Here is an 18106-nt window from a genome sequence, read left to right on the forward strand (position 1 = left end):
GTATCTTAAAAAGATATTTCAGGTTTAAACTTGTTTATAGCCTTATAATTATTAAATAAAACTATAAAACTTGACATTGAGTTTTCAAGCATAAATACTGTGGAAATTCTTTAGCAACAGTACTATCAAATGGTGTCTCAAAAAGGGCAAATACCAATAATTAGCCACTACTGGCTTTCCCAGCTTAATGTTACCAAGAAATTTCCCACAGGATAAACTCCCATTTTTCAGGAGGACAGTTTAAAAATAAGCAATCTATTTCTCTTGCTTTTCTTTCAATGTCTATGACCTATTTACACAACTTAGTCCTTTTTTATTTCTATTTTTTTCCCAAATTTGCACTGCTTTGAACACTGCATTTAAACAACCCTTCAGTGACTAAGTTCCCACTGAGGAGTTAAGACCCTACCCAAAAAGAATCATCACAACATATGAGATACTTAGATAAACAACCAAACAAAGAAAATGTCTTCTGTACTCCATTCAGTACATAGCACACAAATAGTAATTACAGTCATTTAATGAAGCATGAAAACAAAGATTTATATTCCATCATTTTCTCCTTATCCATTTGTTCCACACAAATATTTTTAGCTGGTGCTTTTGTATATTGGGAAATAATGTACTTCTGCTTAGTTGGTGTCATTTATATTAAAAATATACAACCTTCCTCTTAATTGTCCTGTATATGCAATAATTTATTTGTTCTCAGTAATTTCTCTGAATTTATTTTCAACAGCTCAGGTGTATTCTGGTACCTGCTTTTAAACACTCAAGTTTCTAACTCTGGAGGTGTTAGATTTGGTGTTAGATATTGTATGTTATAGTTCATCCTCAGCCACTACAGAGTTCAAACAGTATCTTTGTTTTACACTAACACACAACACTTCTGGTGACACCCATCCTACCATAATCAAGAGAAATGATTCCTGCAATTTACCAGTACAAGCTTCTGTAATGAAAGACCAGAATATCTCAATATATCCATAGGAAAAACGGATCTTCAGCAACTACTTTTGTGACCAAGATAAAAATCCAAGTATACAGCACATTTGTTTTCCCCAGAATTTCCCATTCAAAATGAAGGACATTGCTCTGCTCTGCACCTGCAGCAGGGGCCACACACAATTCCACCCCAATCCATGACAAAGCTCCTTCCATGGTATCCCACCAAAGAGAATTATTTCAGATGCTCTCTGGTTTCAGCTGTAATGCTCCTTGTAGTGGTAAACACACCACAGAATTACTGTAGGACAGACACATGACTGGGTTAATGTGGAACAGTCACCCAGTATAAATCCTGGTATCTGTAAGGAACAAACTGCTCCTCCATCCTTGTTTTCCAACAGCAGGTTCATGTGGGACACCAAATTTTCATCACTACAAAATCAGCTTGAAAGAACAGGGTCCCAAGCCTCACTACTACAGCTTCAGCAATCTAATGCAGCATTAACCCTGAAAGATTTGTGCCTCATCTGCTCTGAATGAAGCCCCATATGCACAAAAGCCCAATGCCTGCTTCTAATGTCATCAGTATTTTTAGGAGCCACCTTAATAATCATAATGGTAGTTTTTAAAATACACACAGGAGGGAAACACATGTGTTCCCACCCCTATTTACCCATCTGAAATCTGCTATAGGAGATAAGTCAATACTAGGGAAAATTAGGGCTTTGGCCTCATCTAGGGGAGTTAAAAGCCCAGATCCAGTATCAGGATAACATTCATCTGCCATCTGCCCTCAGCTGCTCCTCCTCTTCATGTCCCAAGGTCACAGTCTCTATATTATCTCGGGGTGATCTTTGACATCTCTAACTAATTTTGGAAGGTCCTCTGTTAATAATAAGGGCATTAGAGATGGGCTGGGGGGGAAACCAACTTCTGACAAGGCATTGTTAGGGGCAGAGCAGCTAAAATGCTGCCGTCTGTCCAAGTGGGCTGAGCTCCAGATGTCACTGCAAGAGACACTGCTGCCTTGCAGACTTTCCACAAAGTAGGACTGGACTCTTGGGAGCCATATAGAACTCAACCTACTAAACAGGCCTTGCTCTCAGCTAATTTTATACTTCTCCTCTCCAACAAAGAATTTTGAGTTTCCAGATCAAGCAAGTCCAAGCATCAACATAAATCAACTTTTTTTTGTGTGTTTTTTTTGTTATACACAACTTAATATACTAATTGTAGTAACATTTTGTTCCAGACTACTAATGAAGACATATCCACGCATCAATACATGGAAACCTGGTCCCAAGCATTTTCAATTTATCATGCTGAATTATGAGCAATTCAAGAAAAGCCCACTCTGGCTGACAGGTGGAAATTTTAAATCAAAGCAGCCCTTTCCCTTTGGCCTGAGCTTGGCTGGCCGTTTAGGAGGTGTTAAGGAATACAAGGAAGTTTCACATTCCTACCATACAGCACTAAGGGAAAGCAGACTTGGGCACACAACATCTGTAGCCAAAGTAGCTCCACAACTATACAAACAGCAGAGCCTAAAACAAGAATGCCAGCATAGTTTTGAGGGTGTAAATCAACTTTTACAGGAAAAAATTAGTACTTTATGGGGTACTGTGAATTTCAGCAACTTCAGAAACCTACCCCCGTCAAGGAAATCTCACTTAAAATTGTCTTTTCAAGCTGTAAAGAGCAGGACAGGAGAGGTTCCGTTTGATTTGTATTTTTACCAAAAAATAAATTTTTAGTAACTTTTTAATCAGCTGCAATTCTTAGATTGCCACCTCCCTGTAGAGCACAGTTTATGTCTCAGCCATTAACTCTTCATGAAAGATCTGCTGGGTTTTGGGTGGTTTGTTTTTTTTCTTGTTGGGGGCTTTTTGTTTTAAATAGCTGCCAACATCAGGAACAATGCCAGCTTTTCTCCCAATGTTCTTCATTTCCTACAAAGCTTTTCCTGTCAAAGTCATTTGTTTTAGGTCTCCTATTTTTATTATGGAGTAAGAGATGTTGTTATTTAATTAGGTTAAAGAGTCTAATTCCCAGCCTGCACTTCAAATTACATATCATGCACCTAAGCCTTATAAAACTTTAATCATTAAGTTATTACAGTAATTGCCTGGACTTAAAATTTCCTATGTGTCAGGGACAGAGTTATAAAAACAATTTAATTTGCATGATGTATTTATCTGCCACAATATAAAGAGATATTTCATTTAATGAAATACATTTTGAGTGTGAACATAATCTTTACAGACACTACAGGGATAGAGAAGAAAGTGCCAAGTGTCCACAATAAACTTTTTCTCCTCCTTTTTAGAGGATGTTTTTCCCTTATTTTTTTTTTAATCACAAAAAGTATAATTTTTTTCTCTTTTCTTTTTAAAAGGAGTTTTCTTATGAAAATGAACCCGCAGTGTACTTGCCTGGTGAGACACAGAGCCCTCGTGGCACAGAATTCAGCTCAGTTTTTTCAGGGCATCATTGACCTGACCTAACTTCGAGATCATACCCTGCTTGCAATTCCTTCTCCTGTGCATTACACAAACTTTGGTTCATTTTAAAAAGCAAATTCAAAACACAGTTCAGTCCTATGGTCTCCTTTATTATATATACATGAACATCTCCAGGGTAGCTCCATACTGCAGGCTAAACGAGGCAGCAGAGAAAAATTCCACACTGATAAAAACAACTTTTTCTTGTTCACTGGGATCTAAAAAAACCCCCCAAAAAGTTACTTTAAAAGTCTTCTGTTAGAAGCACAAGGACAGCAACAATGGAACAGCTGATGCCAAGAGCTGCCCCCACCCCCCTTACAGATGCTTACTCCCTTTTCATCAAGGGATAAACCATCTCCAATTACTGCAGGCTAACATGTTATTCAAGGATAAATGTGTGCAGGCTCTTGTCCCACAACAAAAGGAAAGCAATTCAAGTAGCTTACGTCTGATTCTCATTACATGAATGTTTTTAAAAGCTGTATTCTATCTTGATTTGAGATATGGCTTTCATTCCTCACTCAGCTACTAAGGCAAATTAGAGAAACCAAACCTCTCCCCTTTATTTCCACTTCCCAACAGCCATGTCACTGGAACACAGGGAAAGGAAGACACTATGAATTTCACCAACGCTTACTTAAAGCAACTGAAAATGCTCCCACAAAAAGGACAGGAAAATGGTGAAATCCTATTTAATTACTCAAAACCTGCGATTTTAAATTCTCCTTTTGTACCTTTCCACTTGTTTTCTCTGAAAAATGTTTAAAAATCATACAAAAAACCAGGTATCTTCATTAGAGATTTACAAAACAGTCATCAGAACACACACACGCAAAAAAAAGGATGCTATTCTTGATAAAACTTAACTTACAGTATTTTTATTCACTGAACTTCACATTTAAGGTTTTGTGGATGGGATTAGAGCTAACTTTGGTTCAGATTTGGGTATTCAATACCACAGGACACAACTGAAGGCTGGCACACAAAACCAATGCAGTGAGCATCTGCCAACTGTGCAGACAACCATAAATCTGGCTTTTCCTGATTTTTGAATACTTCAGCCTTACAATTCCAACAGCACTGGGTGGGATCCAATTTGCCTAATTTGGCTGAAACTGTAAGCAGTTAGGCCCAGGGGAGTAATGCAGTTGATGCAGAATCGCCACCTAAATGCTCCACAGATTGAAAAAAGAGAAGACACCCCTGAAGTCCTGTCACCCACTACCTCTGACACCTGCCAAAGAGAGCAGTAACAAAACAAAAAGACACAGTTCCAACATTAGTTTGTTGATCAGAGCTCTCAAATGGGATGTGAAATGACATGACTTGAACACACAGCTCCTCCAGTGAAGGGGAATGACCTAAAGATCAGCCTCTCCCCATCTCTGGCCTCAAAGCTGAGGCACAGCCTGAGCACAAGAGGCACTGCATGGCATCGTTAGTGGGACTGATTCTGATGCTATTAACGAGTTGTGTGGTTTCCCCCTGCTCTCACACACCAATTTTAATCCCTTGCTGTACAGATTGCAGAATGAAAGGTCTCATTAAGTGCCCTACTTTACACTTCCAATTAAGAGCAGCTCACGCCCACCGCAGATGGCAGAACGACCGCCACGATCACAGGTTCTTGATTTGTTAGAGACTCTTGAAGATAAGGAATATTCGAAAACTAAGAGAGGTCACAGCATCCTTAAAACAGTGAAAAACCAAGGAGAAAATAGTGACTTCACATATCAAGCCCAAGCTGAGAAGCCTGAAATGCACCAATTTGCACAGGGCAGTGCACTTGCTGAAGTGAATGGGAGTAGTCATGCAGGTGAAGGCACAAACGTGTGCCAGCTTTGGGTTTAACAGCTTGATAATTGTGGTTTGGGTGAGCTGGATGAATAAACCCTGTCTGTTGACAGTGATTAAGGTAACATTTTGTTATCTTTACAAAATGTTCTGTGCTTTCCCAGAAGATGAACATCACTTGAGGATTTAAACTTTCTTTTTCAACAATGCTGCAGCTGTGCAACTCAGATTCAACAAAATCATTACAATTCCAAAATCCATGGATGACAGAGGTAACCATGTTTCTTTTCCTTCTCCATGAACTTTTCAATTTGATGCTATACATTTTAATAAGACAGAAAACATGCATTTGGATGTTACCAAGTTAGCAATAAGGTTCCCAGTCTCATCCTGACAAGAAAGTCACAGGCATCTGGTCCTCACAAAAATCTTTTCTTACTCATTTATAACACCCAAGATAACAATGTATTTGATTTTTACATTGAGAAAAGCCAATCTAACTACAGAAGTGGTGTTTCTGTTGGATTTTTGAAATTTTGTAACTGGGTTCTAGCTCCTTATCTCTGACAGTTACTTCTGTGCAGAAAGCTCAGGATATCTATGTATGCACATATGAATTCTGTTCATTCTGTTGTTCTTGCCTACACACAACATGATGTGTCTGACTGAGCAGTCGTTAGCAAAAGATGTTAAAATGTTGCAGGAATGACACTGATATAGGAACAGAATGTGAAAAATCATCTTTCCTTGTTTTTTTAACCCCTCCTCTGTTGTAGATCTGGTTTATGATGCAGACTTACTGCTCAAATTCTTCTCTTGTCTTCTTTTCATACGTCATTGCTGCTGCCTCAACACTTTACCAGATAAAAGTTATTGTCCTAGTTTATCCAAGAGGACAAGTGAAATTTATGGAGCAAAGCAGAATCATGGATAGCTCTGGAAAGTTATGCACCTGATTTCCATGACAACAGAGACCCAAATACCTTACAGCACCCCGAAACAAAGAGCAGTGACTTTTAAAGAACTGGATTCAGAAATACCTCACTATAAGGTGAAGAAGAAAGGGGAAGAGAAAATAAATGGGATGGTGTGCAGAGCAAGGAGAGAAGAACATCTGATTTTCACTCTGTAATAGCACTGTGATTCAGGGCGTTGTCCAATACAAGCAGCTGTCTGCTTTGCCTATTGGTCCTGATAACCTTCAAAAACCTTCTATCTGAGCCATTTGTATCTGTTTGTAATGATTTCTACAAATTTAGTTAAAAGTTAACAAATACTCCTCTGGGATTTCAAACTCCTTGCTTTAAAGAAACAGTTCCCTGAGGCAGAAACGAGGGGACACTGCAGGCTTGCCAGTGTTGAACAGTAAGTGATGGAGTTTAAGAAATTATTGTGGAGCTCATCACCCACTTTTGCACCACGGGAAACACAAATCTGTGTTTAAAGTCAGTATGGAGGAAGTCCCTTGCTGCTAAAGGAAAAAGGAACATGATTTTGTTGTTTGTACAAGAAGCCCTATCAGCACTACACTAAAAACTCACCAAAACCCAGACATTTTTAGGCTGAAACCATGTTACACAAATCACTTAAACTAGAATGCTAAGCCCAGAGAAGCACTGCAAGAGAATTGTCTTTTCACAAGTCAACTTCATCCTATCAGTATCAATATCACATCAATACAAAAGCTGCATCACACGGTAAAAAAAATTAATAAAAGTCATTTACTTAAGACAAGAATGTGCGTTGCACAATTGTGCTTGTTGAAGTTAGAGGACAGGGTAGCCATTTTAGTCCTGACTCCCCTAAAAAATATCCCCAGGAAGTTTTACCGTGAACTTGTCAGTCTAAAAGCAGATTAAAATCATTTAACTGAATAAAATTAGAATTTCGTGCTTCGTTTATAGAAACTTTGACTATTATGCAGTTTTAGTAATCCAGAAGAGATTTTAAACCCAAAAAAATAACCTAAAAATGTGAGTGGAAAAAACATTTGATGGTTTGTAGTGCAATTGTCAGTTACACTTGCAAAAATAAAGAAATTCAGCAGTTTAATCAAATGTGAATTAACTGTAAGAAGCCAGTGGAACAACAGTCAATTTTATCTCAGTTAGCACAATTATTACCTGCAGAATTATCTTGGTTTTGGAACATATTCCTCACAACTTCTCAAGGAGAAAGATGTCATGGGATTTGTGGCCTTTCTGCTTTATATATATGCGACCTTAAATTTTTTCCGTTTTTCTGTTTCTGCAGTAATATCCTACCCACATATTCAAACCCCGAGCTTTCTAAATTCAGCAAAATCAGCAAAAGACAAAGCAGTAGAACTGAACATACCTGCTGATAGAAAAAATTTAGAGTTGGTTTGTCCTCAGTGAACTGGTTTAGAAATCCTTTTGGCAAGTACCGAATTCTCAATTCATACCTGAAAAGCAAGAAGAAGAGTGTTGAGCGGAATTAATATTAATATTTCCTCCCAACATTCTTAAAAATACAAACAAACTCAAAACAAACTTAGAAAACTAATGGAAAATTTCCTTTTTGATTACTCAAGAGAACAAAACTGGCATTTATCTTGTACCTGACATTTCACAGAGATGCTTACCAAGGACCTTTGTAACAGAGGCAAACTTAAGAGCCCTGCTGCCTTCTCAGAGCTTCAGACAGGACTGAAGCACGAGGACTTGGAGCAGATAAGCTCCAGATCCATGGGAAGGTAGGCCCCAGTTAGGTGACAACAGATGAGCCTGCCAGAACCACTGACATGACTCCTGGCAACAGCTTTTATCTCTGGTTCTCAAAAGCAGGTACTTAAAACACTGATCCCTCTGCTCCAGGAGTGACAAACAGTGTCACTCACCAGGGAGCCACATCCTACAGGAGAACAAGGAACAGGACTCCGCTCCTTCTCTGATCAATGCTCTAATATTCACCTCTGGATTTTCCATAGGTTTTGGAGGGGTTTCTCTGTAAAAAGGTTTCCTGCTCCCCTATTTATCATCAAGACACATGCAAAAACTAAACAGTTTTGAACCTGACAGTCATATTTTTCAAGTTAACTGTACACCAGAAGTGAGGGAAACTCAGAATGAGCCTTGACCCATAACCTACACTAAATCTGTATCCCTTATCAAACCTAAACTTTTGCTTTCAACCTCTAAATTTAGTATTATTTCTTGTCCTAAACTTCTGCTTTCAATCCTTAAATTTAGTATAATTGCTTGTCCTGTGGTAACAGCCCACGATGTTTGACACAGACTGTTTGCTTCCTCCTCTGACACATTGCTTCAATGAAAGTCCAATAATAAATGTCTCCATCCCTTGGGCTGTGCCAACACAGCATATTCTAACACTCTTAGCAGTGCTTCCCAAAGTAAGTATATTTAACAATCTGCCTGTGATAAGAGCAAATATTACAACATTTCAATCTGTTGGTTTCAGCAGGACAAGAACTTCTTTTCAGCAAGTGATCTAGCTGCCTGTAATCAAGATGTACACGACAATTTGGTAAAAATTTCCTAGGGGTAAGTGTTGCCTAGGATTCCACTGCAAGCAGATGTTGCAATATCTAATAAAAAAATATAAAATATTATTTGCTTTGAAATAATTGAAAATACATTGTCCTGTTAGAAGCCATTAAAGTTTGGAAACTGTAAATACACACACACACCCCGTATATAAACAAAGAATATTAGAATGGTCTTGTTGTAGTATGGCAATGTATTTCATAATTCCTGTGCACAGAAAACATGTTCTTAAATTAAAGAGTGAAATGCAGGCGAGGCTGAGAACACCTGATAGAGAGTAGATTTACACTGCACGTAAGGAAAAAATGTTTACTCTGAGTGTGGTGAGACCCTGGCACAGAGGAGCTGTGGCTGCCCCATCCCTGGAAGTGTTCAAGGCCAAGTTGGATGGGGCCTGGAGCAACCTGGGATAGTGGAAGGTGTCCCTGCCCATGGCAGGGAGTTGGACTAGGTGATCCTTAAAGGTCCTTTTCAAACCAAACCGTTCTCTGACACAATAAAACAGACACAGATAAAAAAAGACTTAAAGTCACAATTAAGACAAACTCTCATTTGTGAAGAAGCACAGAAATCACCTTCTATTGATGATCGGCCTTTATATTTCATGATCCCCAGCAGATAACTAGTTATTTACTAAAATTTAGGTATCAGCCAAATTGTACTTCCAGGTATTTATGTGTCAGGGAGAGAAGGCAGCATGAGCACACTATCCAACTGCAGAAAAGCAGAGCCCCTCTTGGTTTTTATTCTGCCATATCCACTAAAATCTACTGCTGAACACAACTGCAGAGACTGACATGGAAAAAAACCAAGTCTGTGTAAAAGACTTCCTGCCTTTTCGGGGGCTTTATAATCCAGTGCATTTTAGAACAACAGAAGCCTTAAGGTTGGAAAAGACCTTTAAGATCTTCAAGTCCAACCATCAACCCAGCACCACTACCATGTTCACCACTAAACAAGTGTCCTCAAGTGCCATATTCACACTTGTTTTGAACACTTTCGAGGATGGTTACTCCACTGCTTCCCTGGGAAGCCTGTTCCAGTGTTTGACAATACTTTCCATGAATAATTTTTTCCTAATATCCAACCAAAATCTCCCCAGGAGCACAAATCTAATGAGGAGCAGCTGAGGGAGAAAAGGAGGCTCAGGAAGACCGTATCACTCTCTACAACTCCCTGACAGGAGAGTGTAGCCAGGTAGGGGTCAGGCTCTTCTCCGAAGTGACAAGAGATAGGACAAGAGGAAACCATCTCAAGTTGCACCAGGAGAGGTTTAGACTGGATTACAGATCAGAAAATTGGATATTTGATATTAGAAAAAATCCCTTAATGGGCTGTCAAAGATTGGAACAGGCTGCTCAGGGAAGTGGTGGCATCACATCCCTGGAGGGATTTAAAGGACATGTAGATGTGGCACTTGGGGACATGGTTTAGTAGTGGCCTTGGCAGAGTTGGGTTAACCACAGGGCTTGATGACCTTAGAGGTCTCTTCCAGCCCAAATGATTCTGTGATTGTAGGATGCAGAACACCATTACTCTCTGGGATTAAAAAAAAACCAAAAAAAACAAACATATGAAAATCAATCTCTCTCCTTTACAGGGACGTGTCTTCTTAACTGATCAGCCATGAAAGTGCTGGCTTTTGCAACAGGATCTCATGAGAAAATCAGGTAAGGCAAAGCAGCTCAGCTGGGACAGTCACAGTGAGTGACCTTCATTACCTATTTATAACCTAATCTCTGCCTGGGCCTGTGGGAATGAAGAAGCCGACTTCCAAAGGCCAACTCAAGGATGGGCTCGATTCAATATCCTCTAAATTCACTGTCTTTGAAATGCAGCCAACTGACAAGGATGACATGTCCCTTTCTCACAAACCAGGTCTGCTTTCAGAGCAAGTATCTCACCTGATGATCACTCCCCTAATGTTTGATAAGTTATATCCAGAAGATCACCATTCTTCTTACTGCTCTGCCCCTGTACTGGAGTTCAGAAACACTTTGCCACACCTCACAAAGGTGGGCATCAATTGAGTTCACAAGTTGTACAGTGAAGTGAACCCTCCACAGCAGAGTGAACACCACCAGGCAGTTCTGGGAGCTTCCCTGTCAGCAACAAGCATTACCACGGCAGCTGGTGGAGCCAAAAACAAAAGGATGATCCAACTCTTAAGAATTTGTGCCCCTGAAAGAAATCATCTTGCCAATGCCAACCTTGCCTCCAGCAGGTTCTGATTCAGTTCACATCAACAGGAAAGGAATCAGAATAGAAAATGAGAACAAAAAGGGTGGACAAAGGAGAAGCCTTGTGTGAGTTTAATGAACTCAATCAGCTCTTTGAAGGATTAGAGAAGTATTAAGGCTCACAGAAGGAAAGGAAAAGGACTGGATAACTGGAAGTCATAGAAGAGAGAAGACAGTGCAGCGAGGAGAGGGACAGATCTGTTAGATCAACTTGGTCAACTCATTAAACCATCCCACAGGTGATCTGACCTCTCTGCCAGGGCTTTTGTATCACAGCTACCAAAACTCACAGTCCAGGACTGCTGAGCATAGGGTGTCTCCTGCGTGTCAGAGCCACAGCTGGGATGTCATCTGGTTACAGGGACCTGCTTTACAAACCTGAACTAGAGAGCTAGAAGGTGTCTGCCCTGTGGGGAACAGGGTGTTCCAACACACACAACTTGTTATGGGAACCTCTTGGTATTTCTTTTGTGTGACACAAAAGACCAGCAAAAGGAACAGCGCTCTGGCACACAGCAGTTTTGGAGACATAAAGGACAGCAGCTGTGACTGCTGTTCAAGGCCCAGTATTACACAAAATGATGAGGGTTGGCGTTACCTATGATTTAAGAGCCCCAGATCCTGCTAACTCTGGCTCACCCAGGTGAGTGATAGATTTTATTCTGGTAACTTTTGTGTGCAACCTACTGACAATTCATGTAACTGGATTAGTCCAGGAGAATTCCAAGATCTAATTTTTGAACACTGTGAATACACAACCCTTAAATTCAGATGATAAAAATAAAATAACTGCATGTGAGGCATTTAGTGGTTTACTAACACTATAGGAAGCTTTTAATTTAAGAACCATTCCAAGACTACTTCCCCTTCAGTAATCTAAATATTTCTACAAGTACTGTCATATGATCTTAGACACTTTGTGTTATGGCATTACAAATATGACAGCAGCATTTTGATTATGCACAGCAAATCTCTCAGGGTTTAAAAGGTATGTCAGGCAGCATGTATTCGATAACACATTAAATGACACTTGGAAAGGTATTGAATAATTTACATCTTATCATAGCTCTTTCATGAGCATTTTACGCAATTCCTTTCCACAAGCTTCAAAACAATATCTGACTTTGTTTTTAAAACCAATTAAGTGTGTTCTGCAATGTGTACCATGCAAGTTGTACTGCCTAATAAAAATGGAACTGAGACTGGTACACTAAGTAACAAATTTCCACACCATTAACTATTCACATCTCATCTACCATGTGATAGCACCACTAGCAAGGGAAGGATTCAGGAATCTCCTCCTTTCTAAGCTGTGATTTCACAGTATTATCAATGAAAAACTTATTGTGAGGGAAAATATCCATGTAGATCACAGAAACAATGCATAGAAGAGAATATGCAACATTCTTGAAGCCCAGGTTTTAAACATTCCTCATTTCTTTGAATTTGTGGAATTTGTTAAAATTGGGATCCTAAAGAGAATTTATAAACTGAAGCGTGCCAACTGTGAAATCTGCTAAAATATAGTAACTCCATTTATGAGAAATTAAGTATAGAATATTTACAGTAATTTTGCAGAAGGTATGTGCAGCCTTTAAAATAGCCAGCAACTTGTGCACAAATTGTGGTTATGAACATAAACCACTGAAATAGATGCACAACACCCCTGCAATGAACTAGCAACCACAGTAATCTATTCTTTGGTTTAATCTCTATTTGGTTTATTGGTATTTTACAACTGTGAGCTCCCCATTTTCTCTAGTAGACTACTGTGTGTTTCTGCAAATAAATTTTAGTTTCCTCTTGTCCTTCTACCAGGAAAGTGGACAGTTTCCTCCCTTCCTCTCCTGAGCGTGTACCACCAGCTTACCCTCCTAAACAGCTGAAGAAACTTTGGTCATGAGACTTCTTTTAACCAACTAACCAGCATCATGAAAAACCCCAGCAAATGTGCCCAGGCTATGAAAAAACCCCCAAAATTCTGCAGTTATCTTTCTACTGTTCATTGCTCCTGGTATAACTTGAGAAGATCACAGACAGAAGGAAGGCAGAGGTCACTTACTGCTCTGGGCCACAATGTAAGTTAGTTTAACAACCGAAAAGTTTTTCAACAGCAGAGGGATAAAATTATTTTTGACTGCATTTCACTCATTTCAAATCACATTTCTCCTACTCAGTCTATAGATAAGTACAACCAGTACTTAACAATATCCTTTTGGCTTTATTTAAATAACAAGATTTATCCTTTTAAAATTGCAGCTGTGTGCTTATACCACAACTAGGAATAGCATTCCTGCCCTAAAACTTTTAAGTATGACAAAACTTGCAGATTTCAGCACAAATGACTAGGATATTTCTGTTCCTATTTTATGCTTCCTCTAAATCCCAGGTTTCTCCTCAGTTTGCAGGAAACCCCTTACAACAACAAAAACCTCTGAAAGCAAACAAAACATTGCTCACAGCTCCTAGTGAAAAGTTTGGTGGGTTTGTTTTCCCCCATTCCATCACCTCTATTCCACTACAAAAGGATCTTTCTTAGTAAAACAAATTACAGAATATTTTTTACAACAAAGCAAAAAGACTTTTATGACTGACATTGAACAGATTTATACTCTTACTTCCATTCTTCTGGAGGGTGGGCTAATTCAAATTTCTCTCTCACATTGGACACCCCCATGTCCAGGTGTAGCCAGTGAACTTCCTCAGACTGCAGGTGACTGAGCCGTAACCCATAGCAGGCCACATTTTTCACTTTTTGACTGTCCACAATCTTCTGAATTATGCCCTAAAAGAGAAAACACACACTCCTCACAAGCTGTAAAATACAATATATATATAAATTTTAAAATTTTAATTATTACCATGTAATACCCTACACAAAATACTAAGCAGCACATAGATAGAAACTTTATTAAGAATACTAAACATATTTGTCAGCTACTCTTTCACACATCTAGTTACAATGGCTGAAATCTTCCTAGCATGGCTTCAGAAAACATCAGTAAATATGTTCCATGCGTTTATCAGATTTAGGCCAGCATTTCCTCTATGTAAAACAGAATAACATAAAAGCCAAAATATTAAAAGCAGGTTTGTGGATGAAAGCAAGATTTATTAGCTCAAGAAAACCCACCAGCAGCCTTTAAAAGTTGCTCTCCATCAAGAACCAGAAAATCATCTTGGGACTTTCATCCTCTTTAGTGCCCCAACAGCCAGGATTTCACAGGTGACACCACAGCCCCTTGGTTTCCTTTCCCCTCCTTCCCGAACTCATTTGAAATGCAGCACAGATCCCTTGTTTTATAGAAAACTAGGCAAGAGACAATTATTTGGGAACATTCTCAAACACAACAAAGGTTGTTTGCCCTGAGGTAAATTTCAGAGCTTGAGGATCTCTTGCCCAAGAAAGGAACCTTTTACATAAATCCGTAGCAGATTGCCGTGTCAGACATCAGAAAGGTCTGACATGCAGTAACTAAAAATCGAATGTGTTAGTGGAGCAGGGATGAGCAACCTTTCAGGTGCAGCGTGCCAGGCTGTCCTGCTCTTATCCCGATTAGGGAGCCAGCAGGAGCTCCGAGCTGCTGCCTCACAACCCCATCAAAGGGAAGCCGTGTCTCCCTGCAAGACGGCAGATCCCGCCGGCCGGAGCTCAGAGCTCAGCAGGAGCAGGGGCTATCGCTGCTCCCAGACACTTCTTTCAGGAATTCACAGGCCTTTGCTTCTGTGCCTGTAATGGTCTGAAAATTTCCTACTGAAAACACTCATATAAGTACACACACAGATGCACGCAGAGATGCACAAGTTGCTGGTTCTTGCTCAGGATTCCAGATAAACGTCACCACATAACCAGTGGAAGTTCTACAGGAGCCAGAGGAGCCTTCTGCAGTGAGTTAGAGAGAAGGTTTTCTATAGGATGACACTGTGAGTCTGGGGCACAGGTCTGGTGAGGAGCAGCTGAGGGGGGCTCAGCCTGGAGAAAAGAAGGCCTGGGGGGGGGATGTGGGGGGTGGTCATTACTGCTGTCTACAACTCCCTGACAGGAGGGTGTAGCCAGGTGGGGTCAGACTCTTCTCCCAGGTAACAAGGGACAGGACGAGAGGAAATGGCCTCAAGCTGCGCCAAGGGAGATTTAGATTGGGTATTAGGAACAATTTCTTCACTGAAAGGGTAAAAGCCTTGGAACTGGCTGGCCTGAGGAAGTGGTGGAGTCACCAACTCTTGAAGTGCAAAAAACATGAGGATGCGGCACTTGAGGACATTGTTCAGTGGTGAACTTGGTTGTGATGCTGGGTTCATAGCTGGATCTCATGACCTAAGCAGTCTTTCCCAACCTAAACGACTCTGATTGCTTCCCAAAATTTGTTTTATACCCCAAAGAAATTGTTTAAAATCCTGAATCTACAAATTAAGCAAGCAAAAAACTAACTGCAGAAAGAGAATTAAGGAAGCACTAAATCTGAATAGAGGGGGAAGATGACACTTGTAGGAGTGGAATCATGCTGTTGGTGAGGTGATATCAAGCTGTTAAATCAGCTCACACATCCCCTCAAACTGCAACCTTTAAATAATCTTTCAGAAGCAACGCAGTGCACAGAGAAATGTAAAACACAATTCTTTCAAGCCTACAGGAAGGAAACACAAGCCATGTTTAGTAAGTTCATGGGGACTGAGTTAGAAGAGGTTCCATCAAGCCCAACAGGACCCTGTGTCCGAGAGCAGCAGTGTGAGCATCCTCAGAAGCATCAGTTTGCTTCAGAACCCACAGCCCCCAATTTCCCTTGTCTCCCATGCCCTGGAGCTGGACATCCAGTGCTAAGTGGATGGCGAGGCCAGACCTGAAGGAAGATGAACAGCAGCAGCAAAGCAAGCAGGAGGCTTGCAGAGAATGGTATTGTGTGGGAGGGGAACTTCACAACACTCTGGCAAACCCAAGCTTTCAAGCAGCTGGCAGCACCACAGACTCACCAGCCACAGCCTGTCCCGACAGCCAGAAGGTGCCCAAGCTGCCAGAACAAAGGTCTGATGCAAACAAGAACTCCCTGCAGGCACCTCAGTAAAACAACTCCAGGAGGAACCGGAGTGGCCACAGATGGGTGCCAGGGGATGAGGCAACACCAGGCAAGCACACAGAACACTTCCCCCAAGTGCTCTCCTAACCTCAGACTATTTTTATCCCACTGGATTTCCCAAGCCAAGCATTGTTTCTGTCATTCATCAGCCTACAATGAAACTCTTCCAATTACTCATCCTGTCTCCTCTTAAAGCAGTTCACTTTTTGCAACCTTCCCCAGCAATTCCAAAGGTCTATTATCAGATCAGTGAACGGTTTTAAATCTGAATTAAATGTAAATTGTTTAAGTTTGTTTCTTGCCTGCATTTGAGGCTCTTTGTATCACAAACTACAAAGGAGAACAGTTGCCTGTATCCCTGGAAACACTTACCACCACCAAGTACTCTCAGAAGCAACAGAAGCATATTTAACCTCTTCTTCACCCAAAGGACAATCTCTGCTTAGTTAGTAAAGCCTAACATTTTGGCAGGCCAGCTCTCATCCAAAGGGAACGGTGCCAGCTCTTCTACATGCAAACAGAAGAGACTCATTCATTTTAATATCTTCCTGCACCCTGCACAGAGCGTGTAACATACAGCATTACATTTTGGAAATCCATCCCTCCCCCCATCTCTGACACTGTCAGTTGATGATGAAAATGGTACATGTTCTTAGATGATAGTTACGCCTGCTGTGATAAGAAATGGCTTTGGAAAGGAAAAAATTATGGTAAAATTATCTATGACCATGAACCACTAAGACTACTGATGCATAAGGCTCAGCTGAAACCATTAGTGTTTACTCAGGAAAGAATCAAGATGGGCACCTCAGACCCTCTCTAGTCTTCAGGCTGGGATTTCAAAACGACTGAAGAAGTCAGGTGTCCTAATTCCTGCCAAAATCGAGAGAGATTTTAAGCTTCTGTCCTTTTTGTATCATCGAGTCTCAACCTATCACAGAATCAAAAATAAAAAATAAAAATAGACATATCTTCTGAATTACATAAGAAGGGTATGTGGCGAGGTAGCTGCTGTCACCCCAAGAAAATAATTAGCAACAATTAGTACGTATTGCAACTCAAGAAAAAGTCAGCAAAAACACTAAGGAGACAGCAGAATAGGTGCAAAGGAGGTCAAGTGCAGGTGTTGGAAAATATATTCTAAAAAGCCATGTACTGTCAGGAGGGAAGAAGTGATGCTTTATGTGAAACAAACACATTAAGTGCTTCTCTTCTCTCTTGCTCAGGAAAGCTGCAGAGCTCATTCCAGGTGCTATCAACCCCCAGTCAGAATCAAAAACCGGAGAAATTAGGAAACATGGTGATTAAGACGCTCAAAATGGCTGGTTTGCAAGGGAGACCTCTCTAGTAAAACATCTATTTGCTTATATACCTTTTTTTATTAATAAACCAGAGAATTTGAATTTTCAAACATTTAGAGCCACACATCCCATCAGGAGAACCCAGCAGCAGAACAGGGCAGCTCATCCAGCCCCAGGGACTCGCACAGTCCTCACTGCTCTTTCCAAAAACAGTCCAAGATTAATCCCCAAGATTGCACTGGCGCTGCAGCCAGCATCAGGCCAGTGCATTTAACTCCCTTAAGTAGCAAATAATATGTTGCATCTCCTCAGGTCCTGGGCAACCTCCACAGACCCAGTGGAGACACCTGAAGTGTCCAACAGAGCCACTGCCATCACTCCAGGATGGGTGACAGCCTCTGTGCCTTCCACGGTGGCTCTGTGAGGAGCCCTGCCAAAGCAGCCCGATGCTCTCTGTGGCAGTGATGAGAATGCTTAATCAGAAGTTTCCAGACTAACAAGTTAACTGCTTAACCACTGCACAGTAGCAGCTACAGCATCCTGCTGAGACGTCACCACAATCTTTTAACTGGAAACACGGCCAAAGAAATCTGAAATCTCTCCAGACTACTGCAACCAGCCTTGCAGCTCAGGAAGCTCCTCAGACGGATTACTGAGTGGAAAAAAACAGGTAAGGACCAGCAGTTTGAACCTGGACTACAAACTTCTGACCTCAATCAC

At 40.7% G+C, this 18106-nt stretch overlaps 1 protein-coding gene across 14 annotated transcripts in view; it reads right to left on the bottom strand.

Moving 5' to 3' along the window:
* The window catches only part of PTK2 (protein tyrosine kinase 2), a 198443-nt gene that overhangs the window by 83130 nt on the left and 97207 nt on the right, over positions 1-18106 (bottom strand). For all 14 annotated transcript variants that reach the window (XM_048286970.1, XM_048286969.1, XM_048286958.1 and 11 more), the window contains 2 exons: positions 13632-13798; positions 7584-7671 (listed from right to left, as the gene is read on the bottom strand). In XM_048286970.1, coding sequence (XP_048142927.1) covers positions 7584-7671; positions 13632-13798 — 255 coding nt within the window. The remainder of the gene's footprint in view (positions 1-7583; positions 7672-13631; positions 13799-18106) is intronic.

The sequence above is a fragment of the Corvus hawaiiensis genome, chromosome 26 (assembly GCF_020740725.1).
Source record: "Corvus hawaiiensis isolate bCorHaw1 chromosome 26, bCorHaw1.pri.cur, whole genome shotgun sequence".
Lineage (NCBI taxonomy): Eukaryota > Metazoa > Chordata > Aves > Passeriformes > Corvidae > Corvus > Corvus hawaiiensis.